Here is a 21408-nt window from a genome sequence, read left to right on the forward strand (position 1 = left end):
TATCGCCATCATCATTGTCGTCGTCATCATCATCATCATTGTTGTCATCATCATCATTGTCTTCATCATTGTCGTCATCATCATCATTGATGTCGTCATTGTCATCATTGTTGTCGTCATCACCATCATCGTCATCGCCATAATTGTTGTCATCATCATCATTGTCATCATCATCATTATTGTCGTCATCATCATCATCGTCATTGACGTCATTGTCATCCTTGTCGTCGTCATTGTCATCATTGTTGTCGTCATCATCATCGTCATTGTCGACGTCTGCGCCATCATTGTTGTCATCATCATCATTGTCGCCATCGTCATCATTGTCATTGATGTCATCGCCATCATCGTCGTCATCATCATTGTCATCGTCATCATTGTTGTTGTTGTCATCATTGTTGCCATAGTCATCGCCATCATCATCTTCATCATTGTCGTATGCGCCATCATTGTTGTCATCATTGTCGTCATCATCATCATTGTCGTCATCATCATCATTGTCGTCGTCATCATTGTTGTCATCACCATCATCATTGTCGTCATCGTCGTCATCATTGTCGTCATCGTCATCATTGTCGTCATCATCATTGTCATCATCATTGTCGTCATCATCATCATTGTCGTCATCGTCATCATTGTCGTCATCGTCATCATTGTCGTCATCGCCATCATCATCATTGTCGTCATCATCATCACTGTCGTTGCCATCATCATCATTGTCGTCGCCATCATCATCATTGTCGTTATCGCCATCATCATTGTCGTCGTCATCATCATCATTGTCATCATCATTGTTGTCATCATCATCATCATTATTGTTGTCATCATCATCATCATCGTCATTGACGTCATTGTCATCCTTGTCATCGCCATTGTCATCATTGTTGTCGTCATCATCATCGTCATTGTCGACGTCTGCGCCATCATTGTTGTCATCATCATCATTGTTGCCATCGTCATTGATGTCATCACCATCATCGTCGTCGTCGTCGTCATCATCATCATCATTGTTGCCATAGTCATCATCTTCATCATTGTCGTAATCGTCATCATTGTTGTCATCATCATCATCATCATTATTGTTCAAAAACTTTATTTAGTCATTTTTAAGCTTTTCACCAAATAACTAAAACCAGCAGAATGGGCATCATAATAGGAGGGAATTGTGGGCAGGTTTCCAGGAACAATTCTACTAAGATGGAGCATGGAGCGATATCCCCAGAAATCGGCCGATCAGGAGCGGTAAAAGTAATTCTCCAAAGACAAGGAATTTCCCGAACACATCACAGAGGGAGGATTCCAGCACTGCCCTCAACAAACATGGCCGCGTAAAGGAGGGCAGGCGCGTGACGTCAAAGTCCGTTGACCGGTCCCACTTTTATGACCGCGCTCGGTACTCGGTGGCAGCATGGCGGCGCCCGTAGGTGGTATGACGAGCAAGATGGAGGAGGAAGCGGGACTGTTCCCGGGATATCCCGACACCGAGAGCTTTGTGAAGGTGCCTAAGTACTGAGATCACTTCCGGGGGGTATTTATAGAGATTCATGAGGGGAAATCCCCCCCATACCGCCTGCTTAGAACCCTAATTTCCCCCCCCACCCCCCCCTTAACCTGCCACTGCCCAACAAGCACCCTAACCCCCCCCCCCCTCCCCCAATACAGCCTATCTGATAGCACCCCCGTGTGCAGTGCAGTCTAGATAAAATGTAACATCTAAAACAAATTAATTTTGAATATATATATATACACAGTATCTCACATAAGTGAGTACACCCCCTCACATTTGTGTAAATATTTTCTTCTATCTTTTCATGTGACAACACTGAAGAAATGACACTTGTCTACAATGTAAAGTAGTGAGTGTACAGCTTGTATAACAGTGTAAATTTGCTGTCCCCTCAAAATAACTCAACACACAGCCATTAATGTCTAAACCACTGGCAACAAAAGTGAGTACACCCCTGAGGGAGAATGTCTAAATTGGGCCCAAATAGCCATTTTCCCTCCCCGGTTTCATGTGACTTGTTAGTGTTACAAGGTCTCAGGTGTGAATGGGGAGCAGGTGTGTTACATTTTGCGTTATCACTCTAACTCTCTCATACTGGCCACGTCGCCTGCCACACATTGCAGACTGTCACTTGCCACGTCACTTGTCACCAAATGCGGAATGTCACCTGCCACACATTGCAGATTGTCATCTACTGTGTCACTTTTCTGCTAAGGTGGTCTTTTGTTGTGTCCCAGAGTGAAGATAGGCAGCAGAGAGATGATGTAATCTCTCTGCTGCACACAGCTTCCTGCACAGTGAGGGCCGAACTGGAGGGATGCAGGGCAGTGAGAGATGCCGTCATCTCCCTGCTCCCCTTCCCGCTGGCTTCCTGATTGGCTAGCAGCCCTCAGACCCTAAGCCGCCCAGCTGCCCCCCCCCCCCCCCCCCCTCACCCGTCCACTCACCAGCACTCAGCGCAGGCACACGCGGAACTGGCCGCGCTGGCACCCACCCGGCCGTATTCATCTGCAATTCTCGGAGGGGGCAATTTCCCCTTTGCCCCCCCCCCCCCTGGATCTACCCCTGGCATGGTTTGGGGCTGCATTAGTGCTGCCGGTGTCCTATCATATAAGGTCCCCCATCAGATAGTGTCCTCTGTGTACTGTGCATGCTCAGTACACAGCAACACAGATTCCGAAAATAGCCGAAGATGAACAGCGCCTGCGCCGTGAGTCCAGGTTCTATCCCCACCATCCAAGTGGACATAGAGTAGGAATATAAAAGAGCCGAGCGCAGCGAGCCCGAAGCGTGGCGAGCGGCCATCTAATTTTCACAACCCTATGTCCTCTTGGATGGTGGGGATACCACCTCCACTCACGGCGCAGGCGCCGTTCAGCTTCGGAGATTTTCCGAAGCTTCTTCTGCCCCATACTGCGCATGCGCAGTACACAGCGGACACTATATGATGGCAGGACACTATCTGCCAGAACACCGGCACTGGGGAGCTACAGTTCATTGAGGGAACCATGAATGCCAACATGTACTGTGACATACAGAAGCAGAGTATGATCCCCTCCCTTCAGGGCAGTATTCCAACATAACGGTGACCCCAAACACACCTCCAAAATGACCACTGACCAGAGTCCACCTTCTGCAGCGTGAATACACTAATGTAAGGGGGGTTACTGATATAAGGGGGAACCTTTATATCACTGTTCCCTTACATTATTGTATTCACTCCCCAATAACACCAGTGACCCCCTTGAGGGTAAAGGTGATGGACTGGCCAAGCATGTCTCCAGACCTAAACCCTATTGAGCATCTGTGGGGCATCCTCAACCGGAAGGTGGAGGAGCGCAAGATCTCTAACATTCACCAGCTCTGTGATGTCATCATGGAGGAGGGGAAGAGGACTCCAGTGGTAACCTGTGAAGCTCTGGTGAACTCCAGGCCCAAGAGGGTTAAGGCAGTGCTGGAAAATAATGGTGGCCACACAAAATATTGACACTTTGGGCCCAATTTGGACATTTTCACTTAGGGATGTACTCACTTTTGTTACCAGCGGTTTAGACATTAATGGCTGTGTGTTGAGTTATTTTGAGGGGACAGCAAATTTACCCTGTTATACAAGCTGTACACTCACTACTTAAACGGGGCACTGTTGTTGGTGCCAGATAAACTGATCTGATTCAAAAACTGCTGATCTCTAGAACCATCTCTAGGATTTACAGAGACTGGTCAGAGAAAATATCCAGTGAGCGGGAGTTGTGTGGATGAAATTCCTTGTTGATGTCAGAGGAGAATGGGCAGACTGGTTTGAGATGATAGAAGGGCAACAGTAACTCAAATAACCGCTCGTTACAGCCAAGGTATGCAGAATACCATTTCTGAACACACAACACATCCAACCTTGAAGCAGATGGGCTACAGCAGCAGAAGACCACACCGGGTGACACTCCCGTTAGCTAAGAACAGGAAACTGAGGCTACAATTTGCACAGGCTCACTAAAATTGGACAATAGAAGATTGGAAAAACGTTGCCCGGTCTGATGAGTCGGGGCTTCAGCTGTGACATTCAGATGGTCGGGTCAGAATTTGGTGTAAACATGAAAGCATAGATCCATCCTGCCCTGTATCACCAGTTCAGACTGGTGGTGGATATTTTCTTGGCATACGTTTTGTCTCCTTAGTACCAACTCTTCGTTTAAATGCCACGGCCTACCGTGGCGCTTAAACAAAGCTGACTTTGACTATTGATGACCATGTCCATTCCTTTGACTGCAGTGTACTCATCTTCTGTTGGCTCCTTCCAGCAGGATAATGCACCATGTCACAAAGCTCAGATCATCTCACCACTGGACAATGACGTCCCTGTCCTCCAATGGCCTCCACACTCACCACATCTCATTGGGATGTATTGGGACAGGAGATTCGCATCATAGATGTGCAGCCGACAAATCTGCAGCAACAGAGTGATGGTATTGTGTCAATATGGAGCAAAATCTCTGAGGAATGTTTCCGACACTTTGTTGAATCTATGCCATGAAGGGGAAAAGGGGGTCCAACCCGGTACTAGCAGGGTGTACCTAATACCTACTGCACTGTGTATACTGATATGTAAACAATGTTTTCTGTATGCAGGCCAACTAATTGATAAAATAATTGACAATTATTTAGCATATAAATTATAATTGATTTGCCAATTATTTCTGCCCTACTGGGCTGTGATTGTACTGCACTATTATCACTGCGGGGCAAAGAACTGTGTACTGTACTCTGTGCTGGGCTTAGCCTATGTACTGTCCTGGACTATTCTCGCACTGTTTATGACATAGACTGCCATTTTCTCATTGGTTTGTTTCTTGCAGTATGCTCTGGGGAAGGTCGTCGCCACCACAAAGTCATCGACCGGTCTTCCACAGTCTGGAGATGAGTATGACTTCTATCGCAGCTTTCCCGGTTTCCGCTCCTTCTGCGAAACACAGGGCGACCGCCTGCTTCACTGGTACGTCATTACCGCCTGTTAGAGACACACAGAGGTTTAATGAGGAGGTGGTCTTTGCTCAGACTGGCTCTGAAAGTTTTATTTTTAGACTCTGGGGCACAGCAAAAAATACCGGACTGAGTTTTGATTGACTGTTCCTTCTTTAGTTTGGCCAGACAAGCTTGGTCTTTCCCAACCTCCCCCCCTTTTTTTTTTTTTTTTTTTTTTTTTTATACCCCAGAGGAACCTGTTTAAAAAAAAATAGGTTCAAAGGAACTCCAGATAAGTCTAATTATACATACAGCTTGTAGTACGTTTGCTTTATATGTTGTAGAAAGTTTTCAATACAAGAAAAAAAATTGCATATTTGACCTCCACAACAGATTTACACCCACCTGCTGTGTATAACAGAATTATTTTTGGTAAAGACCTTGAAATGACTACATAATTATAATTTAATATCTGTGTACACACACTCACACTCACTAAAGGGAAAGTAAAGCTAAAGCTTGTTTGGCTGTGGATCACAGGAGTGCAGGTTGTTATGCACACCTGTGACCCGTTTTCAGCAGGCTGAAGCCCACTGGCGATTGATGTCACAGAGCCGGTCCAGGCCCGGGATTTGCACACATTGACTGTCACCTAGCTCAGCCTCTCGGTGAGGCACTGAGAGCCTGAGCCCCCCCCATTTCTGCCCCTTCACAGCCCAGTGCTCCAGTGAGCGAGCACAGGGGGAGGTTTAGAGCAGGGAGCCAGTGACTGATAGTCACTGGCTCTCTGCTGACAGAGCTTTGAGAAACCGAGAAATCGGCGATGTTTGCTCGGTTTTCAGTGTTAGAGCCAGCAGGGGACCAATGCAGCGTAGGATCAATGCTGCATCCACCTAGGGTAAGTATGATTCCAAAAAAATAAATAAAAAAATGCAATACATTAATATCTAATTAATTTAGTTCAAGGTTTTGTTTTCCATTAACATTTGGAATAAATGGACTATAAAAAGAAATGCACGTTCACTGATACATTTTTAGATTTACATCCTACCCCTTTAAATGTTCTCTTCACTGAAATTAAAAACAAACGTTGATTTGATCCCACTAATAGTTTGTTTTTCTATCTTACAACGAAAAAAGGTTGAATTCAATTCTACTAGTGTATTTTCAATTGTTTGTAAAGGCAGAAGGTTTTATTTATTTATTTTTATTTTTTTAGGTATTCTATGCCTTATAGAGAAAAAGCCTTCTGTGTGCAGCAGCCCCCCTAATGCTGTCCCCCATCTCTATCCAGCAATTGTTGCAGGAGCGACTTGGCTGTCTGGGACTCTTCCCCCCCCCCCCCCATTGGCTGAAACAGCAGAGAAGTGCCATTGGCTCCCACTGCTGTCAAAAGTCAAAATCAGTGAGCCAATGAGTAGAGAGAGGGGCGGGGCTGGGCAGCGGCTCCGTGTCTGAATTAACACACGGAGCTGTGACACGGCTCGGGTGCCCCCATAGCAAGATGCTTGCTGTGGGAGCACTTAACGGGAGGGAGGGAGGGACCTGAGAAGAGGAGGATCAGGGCTGCTGTGTGCAAAACCACTACACAGAGCAGGTAAGTGTAGCATGTTTGTTATTTTTAAAGGAGAAAAAAAAAACAATACTTTGGTGGTCCATGGCAAATTGGCACTCTGTATTTGGTGTCATTGTAGATGGGAGATAAAGTTGCCACTGCCTTAGGAACCCCTAGCAACTTCAGGAGGCGCCACAGGGTTCTATATCCTGTTTATTTGAGAAACACTGGCCTTGAGGGAGATGTTTTTTTTTTTTTTTTTTTTAATTTTGCTTACTTTTACATCTACCAAGAACAATGTACAGCATAAGCAATAACTCCTTCCTTATCTTCTTCATTAATGTCCCGGGTTTTGTTTTTACTTTCTTTTGGATCTGGTGGTCTTCACACGCAGCATGAGTCGGATTATGCAGTATCATGGCTGCCGCAGTTACACCGGGCATCGCAATAAGGACAGTGCCCTGGAAGACAAGATGGATTTGCTGGTGGATGCTAATGACGCCATTCTGGAGAGAGTGGTGGGTGCTTACTTTTGTAGCCAACTATATATAAGAATAATACCAATATATAGCACTATGAAGTAAAAAATTAAACCTATACAATAATACCTTGGATTGTGGGTAATGCGGTTAAAGAGCGTTTTGCAATAGGAGCTATTAATTTTGAAGAATCCTGACTCGGTTTGCAAGCGTTGTATCGCAAAACGAGCAGGATTCAAGCTTTTGTGGTGTGCAGTACTGCATTTGGCCAAAGGTGCGGGGGCGCCGGTGACACTCAAAGCCACTCGGGAACGGACTGTTTTCGAGCCTCTTCGGGTGTTTCCGAGTGCATCCAATTGGTTTTCAAGTGTCTCTGGCACTCCCCTACCTCTGGCCACATCCGGTACTGCATACAATAGAAGTCACTGTGGAACTAGTTATCTGAGTTTCTATTGACTTCCAGCAGCCTCCTGGGATCATACTCCAGGAGGCTGTAGGAACAGTCTCACTGCAGGCTGCTGCTTGTGCATGCGCATCAGGAAGTCACAGCTGACTCCTAAAACCAAAATGGCTGTGCAGAGGAGCAGATGCCCTGATCAGAATCTTCTGCATAAAAGACAACGCTGGACTCCAGGGACTGTTATGTATATGTTTTCTAAAGGTTAAGTTCACCTTTTTAGAACATGTTAAAAACATGTTTTTAGGGTGGAACATGTAACATGTTCCAGCATCTGTAGCCACATGGCTGTGTCATTGAATTCAGTGTCCTGTGAATGAATGCCTACAAGTACAGTCATTCATTGCAGCTGCCGGCTTGTAGTTCTCAATGTGCTGAGCTGGTGAGTTCTCTTGTAGTCCATTGATCTGTCTGTATGAGCAGACCGCTATGCTGAGAGTCTGTAGGAGCCTGAGATTGTACATGCTATCTGGTGATTGTAGGTGCAATGCTCTGCATTCTCCTTCTAATTTAATTAAATGCTAGGGCAGTGCAATTTGTGGCCATTTATTTTGTATTGACGCAAATCGCACCGCAAAGTTGTGGTACTCGATATCAGTGAGTACTTGACCGAAAATATCGGTACTTGTTATCGGTGCAACCCTATTAAATGTACTTTTTTTTTTTTTTCTTCAGAATCATACTTGGGTAGATGGATGCACCATTGGTCCGATGCTGCACCTCTGCACTGAGAACCGAGCGATTGAGCAACGCTGATGGCTTGGTTCTCTCAGCTCCCCTAGCAGAGAGCTGCTGACTGTCAGTCAGCAGCTCTCCGCTCTGCCCCCCCCCTTTCCCGCGCTCACTGGAGCGCTGAGGTGTGGAGGCTGGAGCCAGACTTCTGTTTTTGGGATGACGCAATGCCTGGACTGATTTCTGTGAAGTCAACAGAGAGCGCAGACTTCAGACCGCTCTGCTCAAAACGGGTCACAGGAGTGCAAAACAAACTACACTCCTGTGATCCATAGGAGAAGCCCAGCCCAACGAGCTTAGGCTGGACTTCTCCTTTTAAATGTCAGCAGCTATGGTATTTGTAGTTGCTGACTTTATTTTCCTATTCCTTATTAACGGCTTTAAAGGAGAAGTACAGCCAAAGCTTGACCAGTGACCTGTTTTCTGCAGACAGTAAGCTAACGTCACAGAGCCAGTCCAGGCTGGGGAAAGATCATGACAATGAAGTTGAGATCTGCCCACATGACATGATCGGCACCCAGCTCAGCCTCTCGACAAGCTGCTGAGAGCCTTTTGACTAAGCTCTGAGAACTGTATGATCAGTGGTGATTGATCGCTTGGTTCTCAGTCTTAGAGCTGGTGGGGGAAAGATGCAGCATCCACCTAGGTAAGTATGATTTGGGGGGGGGGGGGGGGGGAGAAACCATACTTCTAATTTAAAAAGAAATCTAGTCCAGGTGCGGTGTTTAGAAGATGGTATCCCTTCCTTCTTTCAGTTACGTCATTGGTGCATGCTCATTGGTATCCAGATTGACGGCACATAGAGTATGCCATTACTGTACAACTATGTGCCGTGTCTTTGTAATCCCACAAGTGTTCTCATAATTTCCTGAAAAACCCCATGTGACTGTTTACGTCATGGGGTGTTTACAAAGCATCAAGGAAAGACACTGATTTGATTGCTGGCTGTGCAGTAACCAATCAGGAGTAAGATATTTACATGTGTATTCTGATTGGTAATGCAGGGCTAAGGCACCATGGTAACCTTTAGATGAAAACGAGGCTTGGTTTACTTGTACTGAGCATATGATGTTTTTGCAGTGATGTAGGAGAAAGGGCAGAAGTACACATGTGGAAGGAATAGGGAGGTTGCTGCAAAGATGGCGCCGGCTTCAGCCGGAACAGACAACTAACAAAACAAGCTGCATCAATAACAAGGCTGCTGATATGATGCTAAAGAGTATATCTTGGTGTTCATAAATGCATTACATAGTGATATTGTGCTACTGCGGGTTTTTTAATACTGAGTTTGCTACTGCTTTAAGTTGGGCTGAGTGCTGGGTAGTCATTCAGAAGCAGTGACAGGTACTCTTATTTTGCAGGGCATGATGCTGGATGAAGCTTCAGGGGTGCACCGGAGCCAGGAGCCCATTCTACCTACAGGCCTTCAGGCACCAAAGACCATTATCTCCAGCTGGAATCGCAAGGTAAGCAGAACCCACAAACCCCGGACTTCTTTCAGATTATCACTGTTATTCTGGTGGTGATACTCTTAATGTGCCTATTTGTTTTGTATTTGCAGAGCCAGGACACAAGAAAGACACAGATGTTCCATCTGCTACAGGCCAAGAACATTGTGCGGCCACAGCTGAAGTTCAAAGAAAAGATAGACAACACGAACACTCCTTTTGTTCCAAAAATATTTATAAAGCCAAACGCGCAGAAACCGCTTCCAGAGAGTAAGGACTTGCCATAGCACTGGGAAATTTTATTGTCGCTACCAGTTCATGTTCCTTGATGGCACTCACAACTTGGGAAGTGAACCCACCTACCTACTGCTATTTGGGGCTCGGTTAGAGACATTTGCCTTTGCTTGCTGTAATGCTAACAACCGCTTTACCAGACAGGAAGTGAGGGGAAATCGGCACCAGGGACACAGAAATAAAGTGACAGGGGTATTAGCCTTCCCCTTACTCTACTAAAGAAATGTGTTTTGTCTAGTTTGCTGTTGGAAAGTTGCACTAATTTCCTCTACAGTAGCATGTTGGCAGGAAAGGAAGAGAGTTGAAATCTCTCTAACAAATCCCTGAATAGCAGTAAAAATTTGATAGGAAATGTTTACCTGTTAAAGGTGTACAGCCGAAGCTTGTTTGGCTTTACTTCTCTTATGGATCACAGGAGTGCAATTCGTTTTGCACTCGTGTCACTAATTTTGAGCAGAGAGCAGGTTGAAATCTGCTGTCTGCTGACGTCACAGAGTTGGGTAAGGTCAGGGAGTCTGCCAGCAAGCCACTGAGAGCCTGAGCCGGCCACTCTCACCCCCTTCACAGCCCAGTGCTCCAGTGAGCAAGGAGGGGAGAGAGCAGTGACTGACAGTAACTCTCCGCTCGGTTCTCACATTTCCCAAAGCAAACTGCACTGTTAGATCACTCGGTTTTCAGTCTAAGAGGCATCAGGGGAATGATGCTGCATCTACCTAGGCAAGTATAAAGCTGCAAAAAACTCATACTTGGTTTTAAAAAGAGAAAAAAAAACACTTCTTTTTTTTTTACCTTACTGTATTCTGTGCATAAGGTAAAAGAACCTTCTGCTTGCAGCTTCCCCCGCAGCCTCCCTAAATATATACAGTGCCTTGCAAAAGTATTCACCCCCCACCCCCCCGTTGGCATTTTTAGTGTTTTTGTTACCTCACAGCCTGGAATTAAAATGGCTTGTTTGAGGCTTTGCATCATTTAATTTGCAGAACATGCCCACAACTTTTGAAGATATTTTTATTTTTTTTGTTACTGTAAAGCAAGCAACATATAGGACAAAATAACAGAAAAAGTCAATATGCAATGTTCACCCCCCTAAAGTCAATACTTTGTAGAGCCACCTTTCACAGCTCTAAGTCTCTGAGCTTGCCACATATTACCACTGGGATTTTTTTCCCGGGGGGGGGGGGGGGGGGGGGGTCAGGTGGAGCCAAGCCATGCTCTGCTGTTTTTTAGACACAAAGCAGGGCTTGGGAGCGAGCATGTACGTCTGTTCCAAAAACAAGCGGCTTGCTATGGGGGCACTTGACAGGGGGAGGAGGCGGTTTCTGCAAAACCACTGCACACAAGAGGTAAGTAAATAAATCAAAATGAGATTTTATTATTACTTTAAAGTTATAACTAAAGGTAAAACTTTTTTATTTTGTTTTAATTTTTTTAGCTTTGGATAGAGGAGAAGGATTGGAACACCGCCAGTTGTTGCTGTCTGTGCCCCCATTAGGGAGATTCACCCTCTCTATTTGTCCTGTTTACCATTATCATTGAAAGTAAAAGTTAAAAACACGTTTTGGGTTGTCCCCAGAAAAGTAATAGAAGGGAAATCTTCCAATGGGGGACACTAGTTCTGGTGACCTTGGGATCCCCAAAGAATTCCCTTAACTTGCAAGGATTTCCTGTTCACTTCTCTTCCTGTTTGGCTATGGGACAGGAAGTGAAGGGTAATCTCCCCAATGGGACAAAGATGGTAAAACTTAACCTTACAGGCGTTATTACCCTCCCTTTACTCTATCCAAAATATATGCCATAGTTTTACTTTAATGTAACAGATATGGTTACTACACATTGGACTTTCAACTGATTTTCATGGTTGCCAATGTCATGTGTGACTTCTGTACAGCACTTAAATAAAGAATACAAACAAACAAAACTTGACATGACTTCTAACCCTTACCCACACTACTCAAAATCAAGAACATTTAAATTAGACTACTTAATTCCAGGAATTTTCTTTTCTTTTTTTTTATTTTTATTTTTTCCATACTTGCATCTTGATAGTTGGTACAAATAAAATATGGGGTTGATTTACTAAAGGCAAAATCTATTGTGTACTGCAAGTGCAGTTGCTCGAGAGCTTAGTAAATGAGGTAACGCTTCAAAGAATACCCATTCATAATAATTCAAATTCATAATTCAAAGAATAATCATGTGCAAGGGAAATAAAAAAAAAAACAGCATTTTTGCTTGCACGTAATTATATGATAGAAATCGGAGCTTCCCCTCAGATCTAGAGCAACTGCACTTGCAGTGCACAGTATATTTGCCTTTATTAAATCAACCTCTGTTTGATTTGTGAGGCTCGGTGTAATGTTACTTGCAAATTTTCTTGGAGCTGTAATTTGCATTTAGAATTCCTCAAATTGTCAATACATTAGATTGCAGCCTGTCGGCTACTTGCCTGTATAATTGATCTTCTCCTTCTCCTTCTCCTTCTCCTTCTTCTCCTCCTTCTTCCTTCTTCCTTCTTCCTTTCTTCCTTCTTCCTTTCTTCCTTCTTCCTTTCTTCCTTTCTTCCTTCTTCCTTTCTTCTTCCCCCCCCAGTTCTCAGGACTAAGCGGGAGAAGCGCCCTGAAGACCTGGATGTCCCGGCAGCCCTAGCAGATTTTATCCACCAACAGCGATTAAAGCAGCCTGAAAATGACATGTAAGATGCATGGGGGGGGGGGGGGTGGGAGCATAATGAAGAGGGGTGCGAGCATAAACAGGGAAAATACAGCAGATGCTGCCCCTAAACAAAAGGCGCTGACGTCCCTTTGTTAGGATCAGTTGTATGTTCTAGCGTTTCTATGACAGACATCACAGGGAACAGTAGAACTGGAACTGCATCCTCTGATCTCTCTGCCTGTTCCTGCCCTCCCACTCAGCTCAAAGTGAGAGGATGGAGGAGGGTTGTTAAGTCTTTAGGCTCTGCTTGTGTAGTGTGGACACTGCACAAGCAGAAAGAAGGATGTAGGCTGTAGCAGTCCCACACACAGATTTGTAACCCTTTTTCCTGAATTGGTGGAGAAAGGCTTTTTTTTTTTTTTCTGTTCTAGAAGGAGGTAACCAGTTTAATGGAACAGAAACGCCTTATTTAAGGCATATTGCTTGCTTTCCTATTGAAAAGGAAATGAGTTGACTCATTGTTGTGCTTAGTCATTTTGGCAGCTTGCCCATTCAAATAAAACACACAATAGTGACTCCTTATGCAGACCATTGAGAGTGATTCAGTCTGCACACACTTAACATCCACCATTAGGTGTTTCTGGATACCAATGGTACTGCTGTAATGATGGTTTTATTGGCTGGTCAGCCGTCCTTTTTAGCAATTTTTTTTCCTCATAATTTATAGTCTTCTCTAACATTAATGATGTTTTTTTTCAGGCTGGCTCACCCTTATCGGTATGAATTGGATCACTTTAATCCTCTGGAGAAATATATGGAAATGCCAGACATACAGGTGAGTTTTGCAGCCTACTCATCGAGGAACTACCTAATTGCATTTTATCCTTAATATATGATGTCAGTGCTGCCTAAGTTCTCTTGAAACATCCCAAAAATTGTCAGGTGTCTCCCCTGTAGAGTGTGGTCTTAATTGACTAATCCCTGAATCATCATACACAGTGGGCAAAATTTATTATTTGATCCCCTGTAGATTTTGTAAGTTTGCCTACTTGCAAAAAAATTAAGGGTCTATAATTTTTATCATAGGTGTATTTTAAATGATAGAGACAGAATATCAACCAAAAATCCAGACAAAAAAAAATGACGCTAATGTTATAAATTGAGTTGCAGTTCAGTGAGTAAAATAAGTATTTGATTACAAAGCAAACATGACTTGGTACTTGGTGGAGAAACCCTTGTTGGCAAGCACAGAGGTAAGACGTTTCTTGTAGTTGGTGACCAGGTTTGCACACATCTCGGGAGGGTTTTTTGTCCACTCTTTACAAGTCTTCTCTAAATCCTTCAGGTCTCTTGGCTTTCCCTTGGCAGCTCAAAGTTTCAGCTTCCGCCATACATTTTCTATAGGATTAAGGTCTATGGAGGGGCTAGGCCACTCCATGCTTCTTCTTGAACCACTCCTTTGTTGCGTTGGTGATATGTTTTGGGTCATTCTCATGCTGGAAGACCCATCTTTAGTGTTTCCGACTGAGGGAAGAAGGTTCTCATCCAAGATTTTACAATACATTGACCCATTAATGCAGCAAAGTCGGCCTGTACCTTTAGCAGAGAAACAGCCCCAAAGCATGTTTCCACCTCTGTGCTTGACTGTAGGGATGGTGTTCTTAATCATAGTCAGCAGCAGCATTAATGGGGGGAGGGAATCGGTCTGGAGCAATTTTTCAAATTTAAAGTCCTATTGAAGATGCTGTTGATGAAATGCTTTGTGATGATCCAGAAGCTGCAAAAAGTTTTTCTGGAATGAACTCTGGAGGGAAAAGCTCCTCTTTAGTTATGGTCCTCATTTAATTCCATAAAGTATTTTTTAATGTCTTGAGACCCCTTTCACACCACACCGCTGATAGCGTGGGCAGTAAAACGCCGATATTTTTAGCGACGTTTTACCGCCGGATTTGCGGTGCACTTCGGCTGCTAGCGGGGCGCTTTTACCCCCGCTAGCGGCCGAGAAAGGGTTAAAACCGCCGGCAATACGCCGCAGTAGCGGTGTTTTGCCAGCCGTATTACATCGCTGCCCCATTGATTTCAATGGGGAGCAGCGGTGGAGGAGTGGTAAACACCGCTCCTTCATCGCTCCAAAGAAGCTGCTGGCAGGACTTTTCCTGACGTCCTGCCAGCGCACCGATGCAGTGTGAAAGCCCTCGGGCTTTCACACTACAGACAATGGTGCGGATTGCAGGAGCTATTTCTAACTATATAGCGCCTGCCTTAGGGCATCTCTGGCATGAAAGAATGTGTTTTGCCATCCTTGCAACATTTGGAAGTATTATTTATAATTGTAAAAGAACATATTTCCAAAGTTTCTCGAAAAAAATAAAGGTTTGGGGGGGGGGGGGGGGGGGGGAGAGGGGGTGATGGGAGAGAGAGAGAAATTTTTTTCTCAATTTTTCAGTTGCTGTGTGTGTTTTTTTTATTTATTTTTTTTCAGCCCTTTCCATTTTTAGCACGTAGCACCAGCACACCATGGAGCTTTAAGATAATATCCCAATCTTTTTTTTTTTTTTTTATTATTTACATTTTTTCCAAGAGCTCACAGCGGTATCCTGCAATGTTTCGGAGCCACAAAGGGGTCTCTACAATGTTGTACCTTACCGCTGTGATGTGATGTGATCACCAGATTAAACGTTTGGACTTTATCCTAAAGATCTATAGTGTATTGACAATATACTGTATTCTCTTGCTTATGTTACCATCTGGAAGTTGCTACATGCTTGATTTTTATTTATTTTTGACATCTCCTGGGAATGTGTGCAATGGGAATATTTTATATATGACCCCCCCCCCCCTTTTTTGGCGCTGAAAACCCTATTTTCGACTGATAATTTTCAGTCTATCACTACATGTTGCATGTAAGGACCTCCTGTCATTACTCAGGTAACCATAGTCATGCCTCCTTGGCCTTGTTCGAAGTCTATTTTTAGATCTGACATTCTGTGCCATTGTTTGATACTTCAGTACTTTTTTGACCACATTCATGATTGTTATAGAGAATCAATCGGTATAAAAATATAGTGAAGGTTCAATGGTTGCCACAGCTGTGTGCCTACATCCAGTCATTTTTATCAATATGCAGTTGTAACTTTTATAATGCAAAGACAGTATGGCAGCAAAACTAATCTGTTGCTTTGTTTTTACCAGCCATTTGCACCTTTGAACTCCGCCCCCTACCATTTCATCACCACGCTGGACGATCTTGTAGCGCTAAATGAGAAGTTGTTAAAATGCTCAGAGTTTGCTGTGGATCTGGAGGTGAGACGCCATCCGATACTGGAATTGTTTTTATATTATCTGTAGGAATAGAAACCTGAGGTTTTTCAGATGGAGAAGCCAATTTCTTGTTACTATGGGCACTGCAAACATGTTTCTTAACATTTACTATCAAACCCCAATCACGTGACCGCTGTGATTGGCTGTCACCATGGTTCCATGATCAGGAACTGACGCCGGCTCCCGAATATTACTAAAGACTGGAAACTGTCTTTGAAAGCCAGATCACTGTGTTGTGAGCGAGCTTTTAGTACAGAAACCTGGGCCGCCCATGGACTCATATGTGTAGCATGTGGTCGGTAAAGCCCGCCTTCCTTGCTGCCGCTCACAAGCATTGCATGAACAGTAAGAGGTTAAGGAGAATCTTTAGTGTTTGTTGCCTGTTCGTTAATAATTTGCCCTCTTCCTCTTGCAGCACCATTCGTACCGCAGCTTCATGGGCCTCACCTGTCTCATGCAAATCTCCACCCGCAGTGAGGATTTTATTATTGATCCTTTTGAGCTCCGCAGTGACCTTTACATCTTGAATGAGAGTTTTACGGATCCCTCCATTGTCAAGGTTAGAAGAACTGTTGTAAACCACCTGAACGCTTAAAGTTGTAACTATGAGCTAAATCGTGAATGACATATATAATGCTTTCTGTCTCTAGTGTTAACGTGGTAGGACTGAATGAATCTTGGTTGTGGTGGTAGCAATCGTTTGGCCTCCAATTTAGTGGTTATGCTTGGGGGGGTCTTAATATGTTAGGAATGTATATTGTTTCTCAGCTGCTTGCCTCCTGGCATTCCAGTTATAGTGCTGCTATGTCAGACTGGTATCGCTGTGTTTGGTAAGCCCTTGTACAGAGTCCTATATCTCAATGGTTTCGTTAACATCTTTTGTTAGTACTCAAAAAAAAAAAAAAAAAAAAAGTGGAGGTTTCACTTATCTGCCACATCCCTGGAATGTTATTCTTATTCTTATTCTTATTCAGGGTTTATATAGGGCAAAGAGTTTGTGTAGTGCTTTATAACCTGAGGGCAGACAGTACAGTTACAATCTAGAAGGGAGGGTTAAGTGAAACAAAATGTAATAGCTGAAAATAGGAGGATTTTGGATTTTTTGAATGAGGCTGGCACTAAAGGAATGCCTGCCTCCATCCCTATCAATGTTATATGAGAGGAGAGAACAGAATTGGGACTTTAAATAAAGCACACATCAGTAAGAGAATAAGTCAAGTGACTGCAATGAGTATTTATTTTGTATAGTCCATGATAAGTCATACAAACCTTTTGGGCATCAACCTCTAAAATGCTCTGGGCATACAGCCTCCATACAGTGAGTCATGGACTAATATTTCACAATAATTTACAATCCAAAATGCTTCATTTAAAATCCCAATTCTGTTCTCTCCTCTCATATAAAAATGTAATAGCTGTGGGGGGGATGAACTGATGGAGAAATTGAAAATACAGTTGTTAGGTGGGGCAGGGTCGACAAGACAAGTGTTTTTTAACGTTCATCTAAAAGCTAAGAGAGTAGGAGATAATCGGACAGATTGGGGTAAGGAGTTCCATAGGATTGGAGAGGCTCTGGAGAAGTCCTGGGGGCAAGCAAAGGAGGAGGTGACGAGGGAGCTAGAGAACAGGAGGGTCTTGAGAGGAATGATTAGGTTGGTATTTTGAGACTAGGCTAGTGATTATAGCTGGTGGTAGTTTGAATTTATTTAGTTGGGTGAGTGGAAGCCAGTGGAAGAATTGATGGAGAAGAGTAGCAGACACAGCGATTGGTAAGGTGGACGAGTCTGGCAGCAGCATTCATGATGGATTAAAGGAGGAATAGCTTGTATAAAAGTAAGCCAATGAGGAGAGAGTTGCAATAGTCCAGAAGAGAGATAACCAGGGAGTGAATTAAGAGCTTTGTGGTTTCATTGGTTAGAAAGGGGCATATTTTGGAGATGTTGAGGTGGCAAGATTTGGACAGTGATTGGACATGGGGCTTAAACGATACATCGGAGTCCAGGCCTATACCTAGGACCTTGGCGTGCGGGGATGGGCTGATAGATGTGCCATTGATTTTTGACAGTGAGATCAGGGGAAGGGGCAAGTGGTGGAGGAAAAATTATAAGTTCGGTTTTGGATAGATTGCGTTTGAGGAAGTGGTGTGACATCCAGACTGATATATCTGATAGTAAATTAGTGATACGTGAGGAGACAGAGGGAGTGAGCCGAGGAGTAGAGAAATAGATTTGGGTTTCGTCAGGATAGAGATGGTATTTGAAGCAATGAGAGGCTATCGGCTCACCCAGGGAGGAGGTGTAGATTGAAAATAGGAGAGGCCCAAGAACAGAACCTTGGGGGGCCTCAACAGAGAGAGACTATATGGAAAAGCAGTTTCCCCCTTTTTAAAATGCGACTTTAAAGGCATGAGCAAGTAACAAATATTTGCATTAAAATTAAAAGTTGAATTGGATCAGATTGGTTTACAAAAAGTCGAAGAGCCTGTAAAAATACAGTAAAAAGAATTGGGTACATTTTACTGCACCATATTTTTACAGAAAATCTATCCAATGTTTATAAAGAGTTGTCAACATAACATATCTTACGCGTTTCAAAGTCATCTTGGCTCCTTCCTCAGGGATAGTTTTTTGCAATTAAAGGGGTTGTAAAGGTAAGTGTTTCACCTTAATGATGTATCCTATGCATTAAGGTGAAAAAACACTTGGCAGTGACCGGCCAGTTAAAACCCTTCATTAAATTTTATATATATTTTGGTGGCTCTTATGGCAATTGGTGAAGTCTTAAATGTGGTACATAGTGTCCTCAACACTAATGACCCAACACTGGTCAAAGTGATTTAAAACATGAAATATTCATAAAGGTTCCATCGAAGTAGACATGCATAAAAAGCCCAACAGAGTGCAGAAGAGGATGGACAGAGGTCTCCGGGAACAGACCAAGAGCATCTCCAACATGTATGCACTGGGACAAAACGTCTTTGTTAATATTCCTTTTGGGACTTTGTATAATGTAGCTGTGGGGGACTGAAGTCGGTGTCCTAAACTTTTGAGTTTTATGAAGCACCTACCTGTTCCTGCCATCAGCAATTTATTCCTGTATTTCTTTTTTTCTGTAAATCTTCAATAAATATCTTTTTAACCAGTGTGTACAATTTATTTTTTATTTTTTTTTTGTTTGTTTGTAATCGTACTTATCTGATACTAAATTTCTTTTTTTTTTTTTTTTTTCCCCACTGCCAGGTCCTACATGGTGCAGATTCTGATATTGAGTGGCTACAAAAAGATTTTGGCTTGTATATTGTAAACTTGTTTGACACCCACCAAGGATCTCGCTTGCTGAACCTTGCGAGGAATTCTCTAGATCACCTCCTCAAACACTACTGCAGCGTTGTGTCTGATAAGAAGTACCAACTGGCTGACTGGAGGATCCGGTGAGTCGTCCCCAACCAATAAACGCAACAAATACTTGAGAATGCAGTCAATCCTAACCAGCTATTTCTGACCAACAGCCCATTACCACAGGAGATGATCGAGTATGCCCGGTCAGACACTCACTATCTGCTGTACATCTACGATCGCATGAGGGCAGATCTTCTGGATGCTGCCAACGGCAAACAGAACCTTCTACAACTGGTCTGGCAAAAGAGCAAGGAGATCTGTCTGAAGGTAGGAAAGGTTTTGAGGAGGGTTTTAATTGCTTGGATGTAACTGCATTTTTCCCCTTATTTATTAATTAATTTTTTTTCTCCCAGTAAACTTAGGCAAAAAGAGCCCTATGTGATGATTTTTTTGAGACTGGTTCTTTTTTCCAACCAATGCTGCTACTTGCAACCATAAATATCAAAACCAGTGAAAATGAAATGATATATATATATAGATAGATAGAGAGATATATATATATATATATATTATATAAATTCTCAAAATTCACAATAGCGCAACAATAACACCTAATAATTCAGTGTTCAATTGAACACTGAACTAATTAGGTGGTGTTGTTGCGCTACTGTGAATTTTGGTGTGTGTGTAATATTTCATTTTCACTGGTTTTGATCTGTTTGTTCCAAGCATGTTTGAAACCCCATACTGTTGATTGACTCGCTACCTTTGCTGAAACTCTATTCCAAGCTACCCTTTCAGTAAAATAATGCTTTCCAAGATTATTTTTGAACTTTCCGCAAGTTAGTTTGAGTTCATGTTAAGGTATTTTTGATTTTGGTTTTATATTGAAAATCCTTGCCTCTTGAAGGTTTCAATCATGCTTTCCCGTGTGTGTGTGTGTGTTTTTGCATTTCCACCTGCAGAGGGCGTGCCGCTTCTGCTGTGATAATTCACAGCAGAAGCTTATCTGTAGTTCACTAGGACTGTCCTGTAGCGCACGTCGATCGTTAGGCAGATTTTGGTTCTCTGTGTTTTACTTTGTAAACAAGGCATAGCTCAGTTCTGACGGGGGAAGGGGTGATCCTGTGTCTCTGCAAAGCAGACTAGAACCTATTTCTTCCCCTAGTGAAAGCACCACACTGTGTACACAAAAACACTGGCTAGAAACACAGTTAACGATTTGATCGCCCTAGATGTTTAACCCTTTCCCAGCCGGGGTCACTGGTTCCTGCAAAGTATCAGTGTCTGAAAGTCTGTCGCAATATCGCAGGCCTGCTATAAGACACTGATCGCCACCATTACGTGTGTGTGTGTGTGTGTGTGTGATAAAAAAAAAAAAGTGTGTGTGTGTATATATGTGTCATGTATTTCATAAATATATCTCATATTTTGTATACGTTATAACATTCAGGTAAACCAATCAATATACACTTATTAGGATTTTTTTTCTTACCAAAAATATGTAGCAGAATATATTGGCCTAAATTTATGCACAAATTCGATTTAAAAAAAAAAAAAAAAAATGTAATTTCATATGTTTTATAGTAAAAAGTTTAAAATGTATATTTTCAAAATTGTGGCTCTTTGTTTAGAGCTCAAAAATAAATGAATAAAAGTGGTTCTCAAATACCATCAAAAGAAAGCTCTATTTGTGGGGATAAAACATGACCTACATTTTATATGGGTACAGTGACGCAATTTGTTAAAATTACACCATATTGCAAAAATGGCCTGGTCATAAAGGGGGTAGATGTTCCTGAAGTCGCTCTCGATATGTTCTATCTCCCAGACCTTTCACCACTTTTGTTACCCGTCTACTCCTATCTTAACATCTTTTTGTAAGAAGTAATGTCTCTAGAACGCTACGCAGTCATGTTGATTTTAATAAAACTGGAGAATGCAAAGTCTGGTGCAGCTCTGCATAGTAGCCAATCGGCTTCTAAATAAAGCTTGTTCAATAAAGCTTTTGACAAAAAAAAAAAAAAAAACTGGAAGCTGAACGGTTCCTATGTAGAGCTGCACCAGATTTTACATTCTCCAGTTTTTTAGTAAATCAACCTCAGTATTCTATGAGACCTCTCTAAAGATCTATATAGAGGAATCGGGACCTCCCTCCTCCGGCTGGTG

The 21408-nt window shown here is 43.0% G+C and overlaps 1 protein-coding gene across 2 annotated transcripts in view; it reads left to right on the forward strand.

The window, feature by feature from the left end:
• The first annotated feature begins 1351 nt into the window (after positions 1-1351).
• EXOSC10 (exosome component 10) overlaps positions 1352-21408 on the forward strand; it is a 36517-nt gene continuing 16460 nt past the window's right edge. For both annotated transcript variants that reach the window (XM_077457976.1, XM_077457977.1), the window contains exons 1-11: positions 1352-1498; positions 4858-4994; positions 6913-7036; positions 9548-9652; positions 9748-9904; positions 12518-12620; positions 13340-13415; positions 15773-15883; positions 16317-16460; positions 19141-19331; positions 19410-19566. In XM_077457976.1, the coding sequence (XP_077314102.1) occupies positions 1409-1498; positions 4858-4994; positions 6913-7036; positions 9548-9652; positions 9748-9904; positions 12518-12620; positions 13340-13415; positions 15773-15883; positions 16317-16460; positions 19141-19331; positions 19410-19566 (1395 nt within the window). In that variant the 5' untranslated portion in view covers positions 1352-1408. The remainder of the gene's footprint in view (positions 1499-4857; positions 4995-6912; positions 7037-9547; positions 9653-9747; positions 9905-12517; positions 12621-13339; positions 13416-15772; positions 15884-16316; positions 16461-19140; positions 19332-19409; positions 19567-21408) is intronic.

The sequence above is a fragment of the Lithobates pipiens genome, unplaced genomic scaffold (assembly GCF_037356315.1).
Source record: "Lithobates pipiens isolate NorthernLeopardFrog02 unplaced genomic scaffold, aLitPip1_a1.2 Scaffold_27, whole genome shotgun sequence".
NCBI lineage: Eukaryota > Metazoa > Chordata > Amphibia > Anura > Ranidae > Lithobates > Lithobates pipiens.